This window comes from Pleurodeles waltl, chromosome 4_1 (assembly GCF_031143425.1).
Source record: "Pleurodeles waltl isolate 20211129_DDA chromosome 4_1, aPleWal1.hap1.20221129, whole genome shotgun sequence".
NCBI classification, from domain to species: domain Eukaryota; kingdom Metazoa; phylum Chordata; class Amphibia; order Caudata; family Salamandridae; genus Pleurodeles; species Pleurodeles waltl.
In genome coordinates this window covers 192,919,819-192,936,976 of record NC_090442.1, presented here as the reverse complement: position 1 = coordinate 192,936,976, position 17,158 = coordinate 192,919,819, and the positions used below count along the sequence as shown (strand labels likewise).

The 17,158-nt window shown below is 43.9% G+C and overlaps 1 protein-coding gene across 3 annotated transcripts in view; it reads right to left on the bottom strand.

Moving 5' to 3' along the window:
- Positions 1 to 2,644: 2,644 nt before the first annotated feature.
- The window catches only part of LOC138287551 (adenosine deaminase 2-like), a 214,764-nt gene continuing 200,250 nt past the window's right edge, over positions 2,645 to 17,158 (bottom strand). For all 3 annotated transcript variants that reach the window (XM_069228065.1, XM_069228067.1, XM_069228066.1), the window contains one exon: positions 2,645 to 10,731. In XM_069228065.1, the coding sequence (XP_069084166.1) occupies positions 10,620 to 10,731 (112 nt within the window). In that variant the 3' untranslated portion in view covers positions 2,645 to 10,619. The remainder of the gene's footprint in view (positions 10,732 to 17,158) is intronic.

Sequence of the window (17,158 nt, the reverse complement as noted above, 5' to 3'; positions counted from 1 at the left end):
TTATCATCACCCTCCTCAAACCTGACAAGGTAGCTGACTGGTGTGACTCATAGAGGCCCCTATCACTCATAACTTAGACAACAAAATCTTTGCCAAAGTACTTGCTAAATGCCTACTACCCCAACTACCAAAGATAGTCCAGCTAAACCAATCAGGCTTCATCCCGGGCAGGGCTACATCGCACAACCTCTGCACAATTTTCGTGGTCATGCACCACTTAAGCCCTCAAATTTCCACGCGGCAGTCCTCCTAGACGCCACCAAGGTGTTCAACTCCCTCAAATGGGCTTACTTCTTCCCCCTGTTGGCAAGGATTGGCCCCAGTACAAACAATTAAACAAATGCAACTCTTATACATGCTACCCATGGCCTGAGTGAGGTTAAATGGCCTTTTCTCCGACACGTTCCTGGTGTCCCAAGGTATGCCACAGGGATGCCCACTATTGCCCCTACTCTTCACCATTGCGATGGAACCCCTGGTGGCCAGGCTGTGCCAATGTCATGCAAACAGAGGAATAGGTTACACTACTAGGGGCTTAGTGGTTTCAATGTCTGCAGACAACATCACCCTTTATGTAACCCCCAAGAAAACCTGGCTCCACTAATACGTGAGGTGGTAAAATTTGGCAACCATTCTGATATACAGGTAAATAGGTCCAAATCCATAATATTCCATTTCACTAATGGCACTGACCCCTTTCCCATTGAATAATTCATGACGTGGGCAGAGAAACTAATCAAATATCTGGGGATATACTTGAGCTGAGACCCTGAGGTGCTATGGCAGGCAAACTTCAGTCGAGCCATGTACTGGTTGGAGGACCCTTTCAATGGCTGGTCGCATTGCGATTGCAAAAATGGTCATCCTACCTAAATTCCTATACCTCTTCCTAAATGTTCCCTCCCACTCAAAAATCAATTCTTCAAATGATTGTGGTCCAACCTGATATCATTGGTATGGGCTGGTAGGCAATCCCAAATATTATGGGAACTTCTCACCTTACTACTTGCGCAGGGTTGTCTAGGGGCCCCAGATATGGCACTCTACGCCCTATGCACTCAAGCTCAATTTTTATATTTCTGGCTCTACCCTAAACCATTCCAATCCCACGTAGCCCTGAAAGTTGAATATGCGGCCCCCCTGCCCTCTAGCAACAGCCTTGTACTTACCCTACCGGGCTCCACGGGCAGAAATCAACACTGTGGAGTGCGTGAGATGGGGTTGGGAGGGGTTGTCAACACTATATGCACCATCAATCCCACTCGCTCATAACCCTATGGCACCACCTCTCCTGGACAAGGGCGCAATCACCAGTGCACATAAACACAACCTCATTCTATTCTCCATCCTAACGACCAATTTCACCCTTCACTTGAAAACACCGCATTCACACTGCAAACTTTTTTGGACACCTTGTTATACTTCCAGCTCTGCACCACATGTTGCACTGTACACGACTCCTTCCCTCCCTTTCGGCATTAGGACACATACCTCCCCTTCTCCACGTAAATAGATAACCTGCCTCTACAATATCACGCAGCCCTCATCACCAGCTGTAACCCCGCATGTGTGACAGTACTGGGAGGAGGATTTTAACCAGGTACTTACAGATGCACAGCGGTCCTTCTGCTGTAGTCAATCGGAACTCCACTCTCTCAACTATAGACTTCGGCTCATTCATTTTAAATTCCTCCATCGACTCTACCGTACCCCTCTCTAGCTTTTTTTAAATGGGCCTAATTCCTGACTCCCGCTGCTGGCCCTGTAGTTCCTCCCCAGCATCCTTTATTCACCTTACCTGGTTCTGTCGAAAGTGGCCTCCTTCTGGTCGGAGGTCTTCCAAACCATCCACACCATAACTGGCCATTCCCCCCTTTACTCCTTTGGTGGGTCTGCTGAGCTATGTCAAAGATGTGCTTAACACATATCGTCGTCTCACCTCCATGTTGCTCCTCTTAGCTAAATGCAGAGTGGCCATACACTGGGAAGGGAAACATGCTCCCTCAATCAAAACATGGTTAGGTGACGTGACATATTGCCAGGAGCAATTGTCCAGCTTTTGGGAACTGATGCCTCAACGATCTCGTCCTATTGACATATGTGGTCCCTTTATTGCCTTCCTTCCCGGCAGGGCCTTTGACTCCCGTCGGGTAATTGCTGGGTCAATAGAACCTGGACCTGAGTGAGGAGACCCCTTCTTCCTAGAACCCTGCTATTCCGCACTTCCAGATGCACCCGTTTACCCGCTCTGGTACACAACATTATGTTCATTTAGCTGCCTATGCAACCATCTAAATGTGGGATGTAGCTCTCACTGCACCACATTTTTCAGTTCACACATAGTTGATGGTGTCGTGCTAATGCAGTCTGTCCGTTGGATGATCTACTGATACTACTAACATCTAAATATAAACTGTGCCATTGTGTTGCTTAATTACACTGTTTTGTTATAAATGCCAATAAAGAAAACTTTTAATTAAAAAAAAACAGTAACTTGTCCTTAAAAGAGAATCATCACATGAGTTAGAGACAAAACAAATTCGACCTATTAAACATGCATCCTACTAACAGGTGTAAAAATATTTTTACCATTGTGGCAAATTGCAACTCAGACTTCACAGAAGAAGGAAAGTAGGAACGAAAATACATTTGTTCACAATTTTATTCCTTACAATTATGTGAATTCAAAACTATGAAAGAACAGTAAAAAAATGATTTACACAAGTTCACGCCAGAAAATAGAGGACATGTTTCTAGATTTGGAGAGTCAAAGGCAGTTTGGTGTTATCTTACTTGAAATACAAGCACGTTTACTGACGCTCAACACTGTGCTGAGCACAGTTGTACCAGAAAGTGTCTTGGGCACACTCTATAGGTTCTCACTATGCATGCTGCTGTCACATATGAGGTCACAAGTCGACTTGTGCATGATAATACCTTCACAGTAAGTTAACATTATGGAGCACAGGTCTGCCTGAAGCTAAAAACATAGGCCCAGGTTTACAAAGATTTTGTGCCACCTCTGTGTTACTGTTCCCTTTTTAATGACGACCCAACACAAAATCCAGGTTGGTATTTACAAAACAACTCAAAAGTCAATTTGCATTCGTTTGTAATGTGCATCGACCCATGGATTTTGACACAAATCCATATCTACAAAGACTTGTAGACATGGATTTGCACCAAAATCAAGCACCTCTCGGAAGCTGGTTTAACAAGGAGGAGGAAAATGCTACCTACTGTAACCTGTGGCAAGTACTGCGGTAGATTCACATGCTGCGCATACTTCTGCCATCTAGTGTTGGGCCCAGATGTGTGCAAGTTGTCTTTCTTCGAAGAATTCTTATAGAGTCATGAGTTACTGTGACTCCACCTCCTGCTTGCAATGTATGTAGTCATCGGCTCCATTGTTAGATTGTTTTCAGCATGGCGGGTAAGGATAAAACTAGATACACATGCTGTGCGTAGACTGTCAAGAAGTTCTCCTTCGAGAGGTGGCTAGCCTCTGCAATTTGCAGACAACTGAAAGAGGGCACGAGTAAACCTGACCAACATTTGCTTGTTGGCCGGCTAATAAGTGTGTGGTGTAGACCAAGTAACTGCTTTACAAATGTCCGCTATGTTCCCAAGGAAGCCCAGAGAGGCCCCTTTCTTTCTGGTAAAGAAGGCCCTAGGAGGAGCAGGCAAAGCTCTTTTAGTTTTTGTATAATTGTTTTGGATGCATTAAGCTATCCACCTGGCAATGCCTGATTTCGATAAGGCCTTCCTTTTATGTGGTTAAGAAAAAGCAACAAATAGTTGTTGAGTTTTTCGAAAGGACGTTGTTCTTTCCACATAATACATTAAGGCTCGTTTGACGTCTAAGGTATAAAGAGCCCTTTCTGCAGCTTGTGAACTGTGTCAGGCTGTGGAAAAACAACTGTGTGTCCTATAGACTGGTTAAGGTGGAAAGAAAATCCCATTTTAAGATGAAATTAAGGGTTGGTGCAAAGGACCACCCTAAAAAAGTTCTTCTAAGGTTGAGGCCTGGAGCTCACCAACACATCTTAGTGAGGTGATGGCTATTAGGAAAACTACCTTCCATGAGAGAAATTGTAAGGGACATAACTTGAGGACTCAAACTGGGGACCCATAAGTCTGGTGACAACAGTGTTAAGATTCCACACCGGAGCTGCAAGAGGAATGACTCTTCTGAGTCCCTCTATAAAAGCTTGAATGACTGAAATCCTGAAGAGAGAGACAAGTTGCCTATTCTGGAGATAAGCAGCCACAGCTGCCAAGTGTAGCCGAAAGGAGATGAAGTCTAGGTGTAGTAAGTAATAGACAATGTTTTGAACTGTGGCCTCTGGGTTTGGGGTGGGGGGGTCAATCTGATTTGAAAGGATATAGCAGACAATGCTTTTCCATTTGGCAGCATAGCAGGCTGAGTCGTGGGTTTGGGTGTTTCCTTAAGAATGTTCATAACCAAATTCTAAGACTTCAGGAGCCAGATTGGAAGGTTGAGGCTCTTGGGGTTGGGGTGCCCTCTCATGGTTCTTTGTGAGAAGGTCTAGCCTATTGGGGAAACTCTCATGCAGGACCCCCAAGAGTTTCGAACCAGTGTTGTCTGGTCCAAGTGGGATCCACCAGGATGAGGGTAAGAGGGGTTTTCTGCAACTTCTGAACCACAAATGAATGAGGGGGAGAGGTGGATAAGAGTTGGCAAATATCCCTGACCAGTTCATCCATAGTGCGATGCCCATGGACTATTGGTGTGGGAATCTAGAGACCAAATTGGGTATCTTGCATTTTCTGCCATGGCAAAAAGGTCCACATCCGGAAACCCCCAGTGCAGTAAGTACCGGAGAACTCCCAGGTGAAGTTCCCATTCATAGATTTGCTGTTGCATCCTGCTGAGAAGGTCAGCAATGTCGTTTTCCACCCTCAGGAAGTATTCCGCTAACAGGTGGATCTTGTGGTGGACAGCCCAGTTCCAGATGAATTGAGCTAGCAGAGAGAGAGTTGAGGAGTTTGGGTGCCCCCCTGCTTCTGTATGTAATACATGGATGTAATGTCCATCCAGACTACCTTGCCCACTATGTGCAGTAGGAAGGCCTCGAGGGCTAGATGGACTGTTAACAACTCCAGATAGTTTGATGTGAAGATCCATGTGACTGGGATCCTACTGATCCTGGATAGACAGGTGTTGTAGAAGTGCACCCCACCCACTGAGAGTTTCGGAACTGGGTCAAAAAAAGGGTCGCCCCTAAAACAAGTTATTGGTGTTCCACCACTGCAGAGATCAATGCATGCGACAGCTCATCAACACTAGATCTTCTCAATGACTGTCTGAGACCACTGATATGATAAGCATTCCTTGAAGCTGCCACATGTGCAATATCTCATGGGTTACTATGGCGATGCATGTGGCCATCATGCCTAGGAGGTGCATGACCAGTTGACTGACTTAAAAGGAGGGAGCAACGCATGGTAGGACTGGACTCTTGCTGGACTGGGATAGCCTTTGCTGACCACTGCACTGAGGATGGCTCTCAAATAGAGTTGAATTTGTAGGGACTGGAGATGGGACTTTACAGCACTGATGTTAAAGCCCAGTTCATGAAGGAGGTCTATATTAGCTTTAGTGTGTGCACGGCAGTACTGTTGGGTTTCGCTCTTTATCAGCAAGTTGCCCAGGTATGGGAAGACATGGGTGCTGTGTCTTTGCAGGTGCACAGCTACTACTACAAGGCATTGTTGCTGTAGCAGTGGAATGATATCCTGAAGAGTGACCATGTAGAAGTGTTTTGACATGATGAACTCATTCAGGGATGTGAAGTCAAGAATGGGCCTTAGAGACCCATCCTTTTAGGGAATGAGATGAAATAAACATCTAAGCCCTGCATGTGTTTTGGCACAGGCTCTATGGCTCCTTTGAGAAGCAGTGCTTGGGTCTCTTCCTGAAGCAGGCTTTGGTGTTCTAGGGAGAGGATGTGTCTACTAGCTGATATGTTGGATGGTGTGCAGATGAGCATCAGGCAGTAACTGTGTTGAATGATGTGTAGCACCCACTAGTCTGAGGTGATGAGTTGCCAAGTGAGACAAAACATCTGAAGCAGTCTTCCAACAGGTGTTGTGTGGGTGGAGGGAGAGGACTGGCAAGTTGTCGTGTGGCTGAGGCAGCTCCTTTGGGGGAGTACCTTAGCCACTTCCATTAGCAATGTTTCCACTGTGGGCATCTTTGAAGTAGCTAGGTGTGTCAGCGGAAAAGAATGCTGAAATTAATCCCTTCGAACAGTGGTGTCTGCAGCATCCAGTGCACATCTGATTGTTTTTTTGGAAATTAGTTTGTCTTTTGTGGCCAACTAATGTCCTTTCTTACAGTGCTCCTCTAGGAGATGTTGGAGGACTCCTCCATTTCTTTCCAGTGGGCCCTGTCATACCTAGAGAGCAGACCAATGGAATTGGCAATGCCCCAGTGGTTGGCAAACTGCTGCAACAAGCTTACCAGCCACATCAATCCTACTGCTCTCTGTCCGGCGGAGGTGCATCACCAGTGCCCTTAGTATTTGCTTGCTTGTGAGAGGTATGAACCACTAAGGCATCTGATGGGCGTTGGCCCCTAACATAGATGGGATCTGAAGAGGAGGCTTTGTATTTCTTGTCAACCTGATAACTGGGTAATAATCAGTTCCTTGAAGATGTCAGAAGTGGGCTTGAGCATCCCCTTCAGCATGGACAGATACTGCATGAAGTCATGGGCCAAGGATAGAGTTTCAAAGAGGAAATCCTCTTCGACAGGTACTTTATGCATCTGCACTTTAGCAGCCCTACTTAGAACCTCATTGTAAGAGGTGATGTCATCTGGCGGGAATGTCAGGAACTGTATCTCTAGGTGTACCAACATTGTAAGAATCCCAGGTATCTCCCTATTGGGACATATTATAAGTGTCCATCCAACGTGTCCACCCAACGTGTCCACCCATGTTGGCCCATGGTGACTCCTGTGGAGTGTAGGATAGTAGGTCTGCAGAGATGGAGGTGGGAAAGGTGATGGTGACGGTCTGTGTGGGCTTGAAGAGGGTGGTACCAGCCCAGGCTCACCAAGAGGAATGGTGGCTTTGTCCTGTTTCTTCTGCTGCTTTTTTGGAGGAGAGGACTCAAGGGCTTCTTCTAAGCTGAGCGGCCGCTTAGAAGGTTGAGTGCCCAGCGCCAGAGATGGTGCGAGATTTGGTCCATCTGGGAATGAATGACTATCTGCCTCTGGCAAGCATCGACTTTGTCCTAGAGCTTCTGGAGGACCAGTTTGCTGGTTCGAGAGCTGATTTTCCAGTTGATACCAAAGGTTTCAAGTTGGGAACGGGTGGTGCTGAGGGTCAGCTTCAAGATTTATTTCTGTGCCGAGCCGAAACTGGGCCTATTGTCCTAATTTGAATGTTAGTGCCAACCATGGCCTGAAGGCAGTGAGTAGCCCGAAAGCTTGCCTCTGTAAGTCCAGAGCGGCTGAACGCCCATGAGGGGTGGAAACTTGGAGCAGTGTCAAGGGGAAGGTGAGCTGTACTAACGACCTGTTGAGCCGGAAGGAGGTCTTTGATCTAAAGGTCAGAGCTGGAAGACTCTTTGGGTGAGAAAGCCTTCTCATTGGCAGCCGAAGGCTCAGGATGATGCTGCCCCTTGAGGTCCTGGGTGCGTAATCAGTCTGTTGTATCCTCGCTACTCCTGTGCAACATCTTGAGTAGACTGGCCCAGTAGTCTCAGAGTCTTTTTCAAACAAAGGACCAGCACGTGACGCAAGAGGCCTCCTTGTGTTTGGGTGAGAGTCAAAGAATACAGACCATTGTGGAGGTTGGCTCATGAGTATTTCACAAGGCACCAAGGGCAGTATCGAAAGGGTGTCCATTCCATCACAGGTGAGTCATGGCAGGAGCAGACCGAATGGAAAGGAGAGGACCTGACAGGGGAAGCCCCATCTGTTCTGAGCTTGCGTTAAAAATGAAGGAAAAAATGGCACAGTGAAGTGTAAATTTCACTGCACAATTGTTTTAGGCCTCCCAGCGGGGAATAGCCCCCCCCCCTTGTATCCCCAATGGGGATCAGATTTGGCCAGAGAGCCTCAAACGAAGCTGCAGGTGTTGACTTGATATCGAAAAAGGGGGAAGACATTTGAATACAATACCGATGGAGGGAGAGGAACCGTGAGTACTGAAAAGAACATGAGACGGCATTGAACGGGAGCATGGGACTCACATCCAAACTCAGTAGTGGAAAGAAAACAATCAAACAATGGAACCGAAGACCATGAGCTTTGCAAGAAAGAGGTAGAGTCACAGTACCTCATGACTCAAGAAGAATTCTTCAAAGAAAAAGAACGTGCACATATCCAGGCCCAACACTATATGGCAGGAGTATGCACAGCATGTGTATCTACAGCCACACATGCCTCAAACATATTTTTATTCCTGTTTGTTTTTCCTCTCTGCAGGTGTACAGCACACACACAAAGAGGAAATTGCCTTCAGCCTAAATTTTGCGCAGGAAGGGACTCTTTCCTACCCACAAACTATGCTGATCACAACACAGGCACACGTGCACACAGATACCCTTACACTATGGTGCAAGGTTGTCTGCATTGGCGTATGGCAGGCAGCATAGTGTGCCAGTGCTGGGAGAGAGCAGAACAGCACCACATCTTAGTAGATATGGCACCGTTCTGTTCTCTCTCGTTCATGCAACTCAGCACAGCACTGTCACATGCTGCACTGAGTTGCATAATTTATTTGTAAATATTGGCCATAATACACAGCTGTACACACTGAAAATATAAAGATGAGGTGATTAAAAAAAAAAAAAAAACGTGATGAGGAGGGGTGTTATGTGAAGACCAAATAGGTAAGATAAACATGCGCACTAGAAACATCTGTCTTTCATATTAGGTACGACAAAAAACAGACTTTCGTAGAAAGAAGGGAATTGAGATGTGAAACTACAAGCTAGAATGTATATGCATAAAACAAAAAAGAAAGCTGTTGAAAGCTCAGTGTGCGCGGATATCAACAAAGTGCAATGATCAAAAGTCACAAACAAGCAGCAGAAAAAGGTAAGAGGATTTAGATGGATGTTCCCTTAAAAAATAAATGTTTCTTCTCTAGTCTGCAAATCTGAAAGTATGCAGGGTTTGTAAAATTAACAAGTCAATGGCGTCTCGATCCAACACCACTCTGGGGTCATCATCAGCACTCAAAATGTCACAAGCCTGAGGGCGCTATGTGTTCACGAAGGAGCGTGGCAGGAAAGACTCTATTCACAGTCAGACATGAGTAGAAGTGGACTCCAATGAAACTGAAATGAGTGTGGAGGGGGCCTCTGTGTGGGGAGTCTGCAGATCGCCAAGGAAGATAAATGGCCAGTGGAGAAGTCCATTGTATATATAGTGAAATCGTGACGTGACCAAATGTTACATTTTTAGTCTCTGATGTAGAAGTATGGGCAGAAAGATAGGGACAAATTTAAGAAAAGTGATGCTGCACCCAGTGCAGCACAACTTTTCTTGCTCCCCTTAGCGCCCCCCTACCATCACATGTGCGTGACGTATTTAAAATACGGCGCAACATGGGGCAGGGAAGGGGGCATCAGCTGCAACATTTTTGACGTTACTGTTCAGGCTTAGTGGCAACATTTTGAATAGTACATAGGGGCCTATTGTAACCAATGGTGTGCCCCCTTTTAACGCCTGCTCTGAGTGGGCGATAAAAATGCTGCAAAAATGGCGCAGAGAAATATTTTTGATTTCTTTGCGCCATTTTGTCAGCCTCCCCTGAAGGGGAAACGCCCTCCTTGCATTTTGTAAACCCTTCCGCCACATTATGCCTGCGCCAGGCATAATGTGGCGGAAGGGTTTACAAAATGGTGCAATGGATGCATTGCGCCACTTTGTAAATCTGGCATGGCGATTTTGGTCTCTTTGGGCCACATTTGCGTAAAACAAATTACGCTAATGTGGCGCAAGGAGGTGCTAGGCCCTCTTAAATCTGGGCCAGTGTCTTTAAGTGAATGTGTACTCTAGGAACAAGGGTGTGCGCAGTCTGAGCAGTGCCGGCAAGAGGTGGGAATCTGTTTGTACAAATTAAGCTTATGCCACCTGGAAGTCTTAAATCGAAACGCTGTCGACTTGTTACTTTTATGAAACCTACAAATTATGATAACCTTTAATAAGGTTGAATAAAAAAAAAGATTTAATTGCAATACACCAATCTATAAATATGCCAGTGTGTGGCACTCTTGAGCACCGAACACGTTTTCTTCACTGACAGATAATTTATTTATTATCGTTTACTTGTTTTCATATGTCTTGTGGTTAAATCTTTTTTTCTTTGAACATTGTATTGGGATATAATGTTTGACAAGGGATCCATGTTCTTTTCTTGACTAAAGCAAGGCCATGGAATCTTCTAACCGAGTTTAGTCCTGGACGTGCATCTTGAATGCCAGTTTTAGATGCATTTTGGGATCAAAAACGGATGGCCTGCAATTTCCCACTGAAATGCATTGCAGCAAATGGAGTTCTGAGATACACATAAAAGTAAGGTCCATTCAAAATTGCCTACAGAATCAAAGCTGTCCTTGCAGCTACAATTTGCACTCTAGAGCTCCTTTCCTGAATAGGCATCGCTGAACTCCTCTACAAACTGTTTCCACTTTTTATGCCAGATTTCACTCGCTTTGGCCTTCATCTCTTCAGACATGGCGCTGTACCTGCAAAGACGAAGATAAACTGCTCATCCCAGTATTCAAGAAACAAGATCATTCGACAGCAACACCAGTGGTAGATGAAAACAAATCTTTAAAAGTCTCAAGTGAACATTCTATTTAATAAAAAACAAAGTTATTAAAAGTGATCCAAAAAGACAGATTATCATATTTTAATAATGTTAATAGTACTTAAAACCAATTTAAACGTGTGTTGGGGGTTGAGGCAATAAAAAAGGAATGGGTGGCATCTGGGTTTAAGATGTGATGGTCATAAGTAACTCAAAGTTTTTAATCAATGTTTTTTTTATGCTCAACAACCGGGAATGTGGTAGAAAGGCTTGTGGTCGAGAGGAGGAAGCTAGCCTGGTTATGTTGTTGGGTTCGCTGGTTGTTGGGGATGCTGTTCAAAGCTGCCATTGTGAAGGGGTTATGCCTAGCTAAGCTCGGCTGATGTCCCACTGAAGTTGTGTGTTGAAAGGAACCTCAGAACGCAGCTGGGCTCGAAAGATAAACCTTATGACCATGTATGGAGTCTGCAGTAGGTCTGTAGCAGTAAAAGACACAGGGGCATATTTACAAGGAAGTGTTGCATCGATCCCGATACGCCACTTTTCTTGCGTCGTCCCTGCCCCACCTGACAACACCGTGGTTGCGCCATATTTATGGCGCACCATGGCGGTTGTTAGGACAATACTGTCAAAAGGTTTGATGTTATTGTGGCCCTTTGCTGCACAAGTGTCAAAAATGTTGAAGCTAGTGCAGCAAAGATCCCCGGAAGAGCCATTGATTTTAATGGGTGCGTCATTTTAACATCTGTTCTGAGCATGCGTTAAAAATGATGGAAAACATGGCACAGACTGCACAATTTTTTCAGGCCTCACAGCGGGGACTAGCCCCCCCCTTGCATACATTATTTCTGGCGCAGGCTTAATGTGGCACAAGGGTTTACAATGTGGCGCAATGCACCAATTTATAATACAGCGCAGGAGAAAGGCCTCATTAATGCCACCTTAGAGTAAAAAAAAATTACGTTAGGGCGGCGCAAGGGGCTTGTAAATATTCCCCACAGTTTTAAGTGGACACTGCACTTAAAAAAATATTATTGTTAATATTGTTATAAAATGATAGCAACAACTCTTGTTCCTCCTTGAACCCCCTTCAGGCATGAGTGATAGATGAACCAGTCCTTCTCCAGAAGCACCACAAGAATATGGAACTTTCTATCGCTTAGCCTCTGCCTGACCACGTAACATGACCTTTAAAAAAAGGCTTTAAAGCGCTTCTCTTTGAACAACATTCGGTCTAAACCGCACCTATCTCCTTAAGCTCCCACTAATTGTATACAAACCACAAATTGCACAATTGATTGATTGAGGAGCCTCATGAGTACTGTACCAGCTGCTCTTCGTTGCTATGTTTTACATTCAATATGGATGAAGTGCTCTACCTCATGGGTAGGCTATTATGGTGATTGCTCCACCTTTATCGTACATGTGTATTTTCTATTTATTATTGACATGTTCTGCTTCATTCTAAAAACGCTCTGATGTCTCTGAGCCATGGCCGATTAAAATCAAATCATAAAAATAAATGAATAAACAACTCATGGTGACTGAGCTTAAGCACACAAAGCCCTTTAACCGACCCATCATCCTCAGATTCTATTTTCTCAGAGGAGCATACACTCACTGCAAGCGCAACTGAGTTAATGAATAATTTCTAACACTCCTCTTCATCGGGGTCATAGGCGACTGCCCCATGACCATAAAACTGTGTCAAGCTCTAAAACTATTGTTCCAGGTAATCAGTATTTTCCTTTTGCAGCTTGTACCTACTATGCATCACGTGCTTAGCACTGATAGCAAAGCATATCTAGGGTGGCGTTCCACATTGTTAGTTTCAAACAGATTTGTTAATACTGTCTGTACTGCTGTGCTTGAACAACCGTACAATAATGCCTTGTAAATGTAATAGCCTATGTGAGGCACTCATACACTGTTATAGCATAAGCATGAATACATACACAAGTAATACAGTGAAATAATAACACCATTCCAAATAGGTAATATAGTCAGTCCATATATATATCAGAACGAATCTCTCAAAGTTTATTATAAGGAACAGTTCTCCTGAAGATGAAAACATCAAAGTATCCGATCGCTGAAGCTTCACAAAATGATTTGAGACGCAAAACAGATCTTGAGATACATTCCAGCCAACACGTGTTTCGTCATGGGACCAAAATCCCACACGACTTCTTCAGGGCTTTAAAATGCATAGACACAACATTTGAGTGGAGAGCCAAAATCTCCAGGTGTTACAAATGGGTATCAATACCCAGTAATATACAATCCAGAAGAAGAAGGAGATAGACTCAAGAAAGAAGAAAATAACTGCGAAGAACGTGAAACCTGAACATCTCCCGAATGAAAAAAAAAATTACACAGATTACAGAGTGCGCCACAGAATAGATAAAAAAGTGACCAAAAACTCAAACCAATGAAAAATGTGCACTGCCAAAGTGAATCTGGAAGTTAAATCTGAACAAAAGCAATCCACATATCTTAAGCAAAATCCGATAGAACTTGGTAGTGGAAACTGCAGAACAGAAATATGAAAAATAATAAAATAAAAATATATGATGTGAACTATACTAATGAACACCCAAGAGGTTATGTATAATATCAAATGAAATATACAAGTGTAGAAATATATCTACAAATAGCATGCACTATATCAGAATAACTGGCTATAAAGCTCACATTTACCTTAAAAGTAGAAACATCAAAGTAAGACGAGATTTCCTCAAGACCAGTACAGTCACAATGCCAACAGTCCGGGTCAAACTGAATAAAGTTTAAACACACACATTACAAAAACGACCAACACCCTAACAAGTGTTACAAACATCGCCCGACCCGTTAAAGAGAATTAAAAGAATGATACGTGTACCTGAAATAAGTTCATTCATCAATAAACCAAAATATCCATACTGAAAGTTCCATGTAATCAATTAGATTCCATCAGTTTAATCTCCACAAAACTAAAACGAGAGAAAGAATCCCAAGCTAAACATTACATCGATTAAGGGTATTTTGTCTAATCACCGTAAAGCAAAAACAAGCGCCATGTCAAGAGCGCGTAGACGGGTCATGGCTTACCAAGTATCATGAGTAAAGGCAAAGTGTGCGTCCCAAACGAACGCGAGTACGCTGTCCGCGGTCGCTGGCACGCGGAAGTGGAAATAAAGCCTTGTAATAAAAAAGGGACCACCACCATGGAAACAGAAAGCGGACTGTTGCACCCCAAACGTGAGGCCATATTTATTGAAGCAACATCACAATACATAAACGGCAGAGAAGGACAATCTGTAGCAGTTTAAAGCCCAAATTCCCTACTCATATTCAAAAACGAACAAAAAAGAAAAAGGGACAAACAAAGAGGGAAAGAAGAAAAGAAGGAAAAAACCAAATACATATTAAGTCAAGAAAGAATAAGATGAAAGAAACGAATAACCAATCAATAGATACTGACTGAATACAGGTAAGTTACCAATCTATAGGTCTACTAGACGAAGTGTCTGATGTATATATCACTAAATAATATAAATTCAGGTTATCAACTCAAGTGTTGTAGAAAAACAAAAAATCATTATATATTACAATAATAACAATACCCAAAACATTATCTGTGTATAGAACAGTAAATCATCACTGACAGTCTAGAACATAAATAGAAATGGGAGGAACAGGTAGAAAACAAACATACCATGAATCAACACATCAAATTATACATTGTGATAGGTATTAGAGTCAATAATTAGTCACCCAAGAAATATTCTAGCTCCCTATCAGAGTTAAGTCCAAGCTCCGCCGCTCTCAATTTCATAATCCATATAGCTTCTTTCCTGCGTAGAGCCAGTTCCCTATTGCCTCCTCTCGGATTCATGGGAACCTGCTCAAATCCAAAGAACTCAAAACTTTTGTGAGCATTCTTTGAGTCACAACTCATAATGTGTGCCACAACAGGATATCTTACATCACAGTTTTTAAGAGCTCTGACATGTTCACCAATTCTGATCTTCAATGAGCGAATAGTACTACCTACATATATACGAAGACATTTACAGCGTATTATATAGATGACAAATGAAGTATTACAGTCAATCATTGAAGTGATCTTATAAGTTTGTTGGTTGCCAGCGGAAATTTCATTAATATTATGGCAGGCCCAACGGCATACACCACAATGTCCACATCTAAAGAAACCCATGCCCCGTGGTGAGACGGAGGTAGAACTCTGAGGGATATCCTGACCCCCAGTTTTACTGTTGCTACGCATACTAAAACCTGGCTCTCACCTCGGGGCATGGGTTTCTTTAGATGTGGACATTGTGGTGTATGCCGTTGGGCCTGCCATAATATTCATGAATTTTCCGCTGGTAACCAACTCACTTACAAGATCACTTTGATTGACTGTAATACTTCATTTGTCATCTATATAATACGCTGTAAATGTCTTCGTATATATGTGGGTAGTACTATTCACTCATTGAAGATCAGAATTGGTGAACATGTCAGAGCTCTTAAAAACTGTGATGTAAGATATCCTGTTGTGGCACACATTATGAGTTGTGACTCACAGAATGCTCACGAAAGTTTTGAGTTCTTTGGATTTGAGCAGGTTCCCATGAATCCGAGAGGAGGCAATAGGGAACTTGCTCTACGCAGGAAAGAAGCTATATGGATTATGAAATTGAGAGCAGTGGAGCTTGGACTTAACTCTGAAAGGGAGCTAGAATATTTCTTGGGTGACTAATTATTGACTCTAATACCTATCACAATGTATAATTTGATGTGTTGATTCATGGTATGTTTGTTTTCTACCTGTTCCTCCCATTTCTATTTAAGTTCTAGACTGTCAGTGTTGATTTACTGTTCTATACACAGATAATGTTATGGGTATTGTTATTATTGTAATATATAATGATTTTTTGTTTTTCTACAACATTTGAATTGATAACCTGAATTTATATTATTTAGTGATATATACATCAGACACTTAGGGGGTCATTCTGACCCTGGCGGTCTACGACCACCAAGGCCACGAATGACGGAAGCACCGCCAACAGGCTGGCGGTGCTTCCTTGCCCATTCTGACCGCGGCGGTAAAGCCGCGGTCAGAAAACCGGGGCCGGCGGTTTCCCGCCGATTTAGCCCCGGTTGGGCGAATCCGCCATGGCAGCGCTGCAAGCAGCGCTGCCATGGGGATTCTGACCCCCTTCCCGCCAGCCTGTTTCTGGCGGTTGTCACCGCCAGGAAGAGGCTGGCGGGAACGGGTGTCCTGGGGCCCCTGCACTGCCCATGCCACTGGCATGGGCAGTGCAGGGGCCCCCTAACAGGGCCCCAGCCAGCTTTTCACTGTCTGCCTAGCAGACAGTGAAAAGCGCGATGGGTGCAACTGCACCCGTCGCACGGCCGCAACACCGCCGGCTCCATTCGCCGGCTCTATTCTGTGGCTCCTGTGTTGCAGCCCTCCTTCCCACTGGGCCGGCGGGCGCTAACATAGTTAGCGCCCGCCGGCCCAGCAGGAAGGTCTGAATGCCGTCAGCGGTCTTTTGACCGCGTAGCGGCCAATTGGCGGCGACCGCCGCCCGCCAGAGTAGGAATGAGGGCCTTAGTCTAGTAGACCTATAGATTGGTAACTTACCTGTATAGAGTCAGTATCTATTGATTGGTTATTCGTTTCTTTCATCTTATTCTTTCTTGACTTAATATGTATTTGGTTTATTCCTTCTTTTCTTCTTTCCCTCTTTGTTTGTCCCTTTTTCTTTTTTTTTCGTTTTTGAATATGAGTTGGGAATTTGGGCTTTAAGCTGCTACAGATTGTCCTTCTCTGCCGTTTATGTATTGTGATGTTGCTTCAATAAATATGGCCTCACGTTTGGGGTGCAACAGTCCGCTTTCTGTTTCCATGGTGATGGTCCCTTTTTTATTGCTACAGATTACAAGGCTTTATTTCCACTTCCGCCTGCCAGCGACCGCGGACAGCATACTCGCGTTTGTTTGGGACGCACACTTTGCCTTTACTCATGATACTCGGTAAGCCATGACCCGTCTACGCGCTCTTGACATGGCGCTTGTTTTTGCTTTACGGTTATTACATCGATTAAGGGTATTTTGTCTAATGTTTAGCTTGGAATTCTTTCTCTCGTTTTAGTTTTGTGGAGATTAAACTGATGGAATCTAATTGAATACATGGAACTTTCAGTATGGATATTTTGGTTTATTTATGAATGAAATTATTTCAGGTACACGTATCATTCTTTTAATTCTCTTTAACGGGTCGGGCGATGTTTGTAACACTTGTTAGGGTGTTGGTCGTTTTTGTAATGTGTGTGTTTAAACTTTATTCAGTTTGACCCGGACTG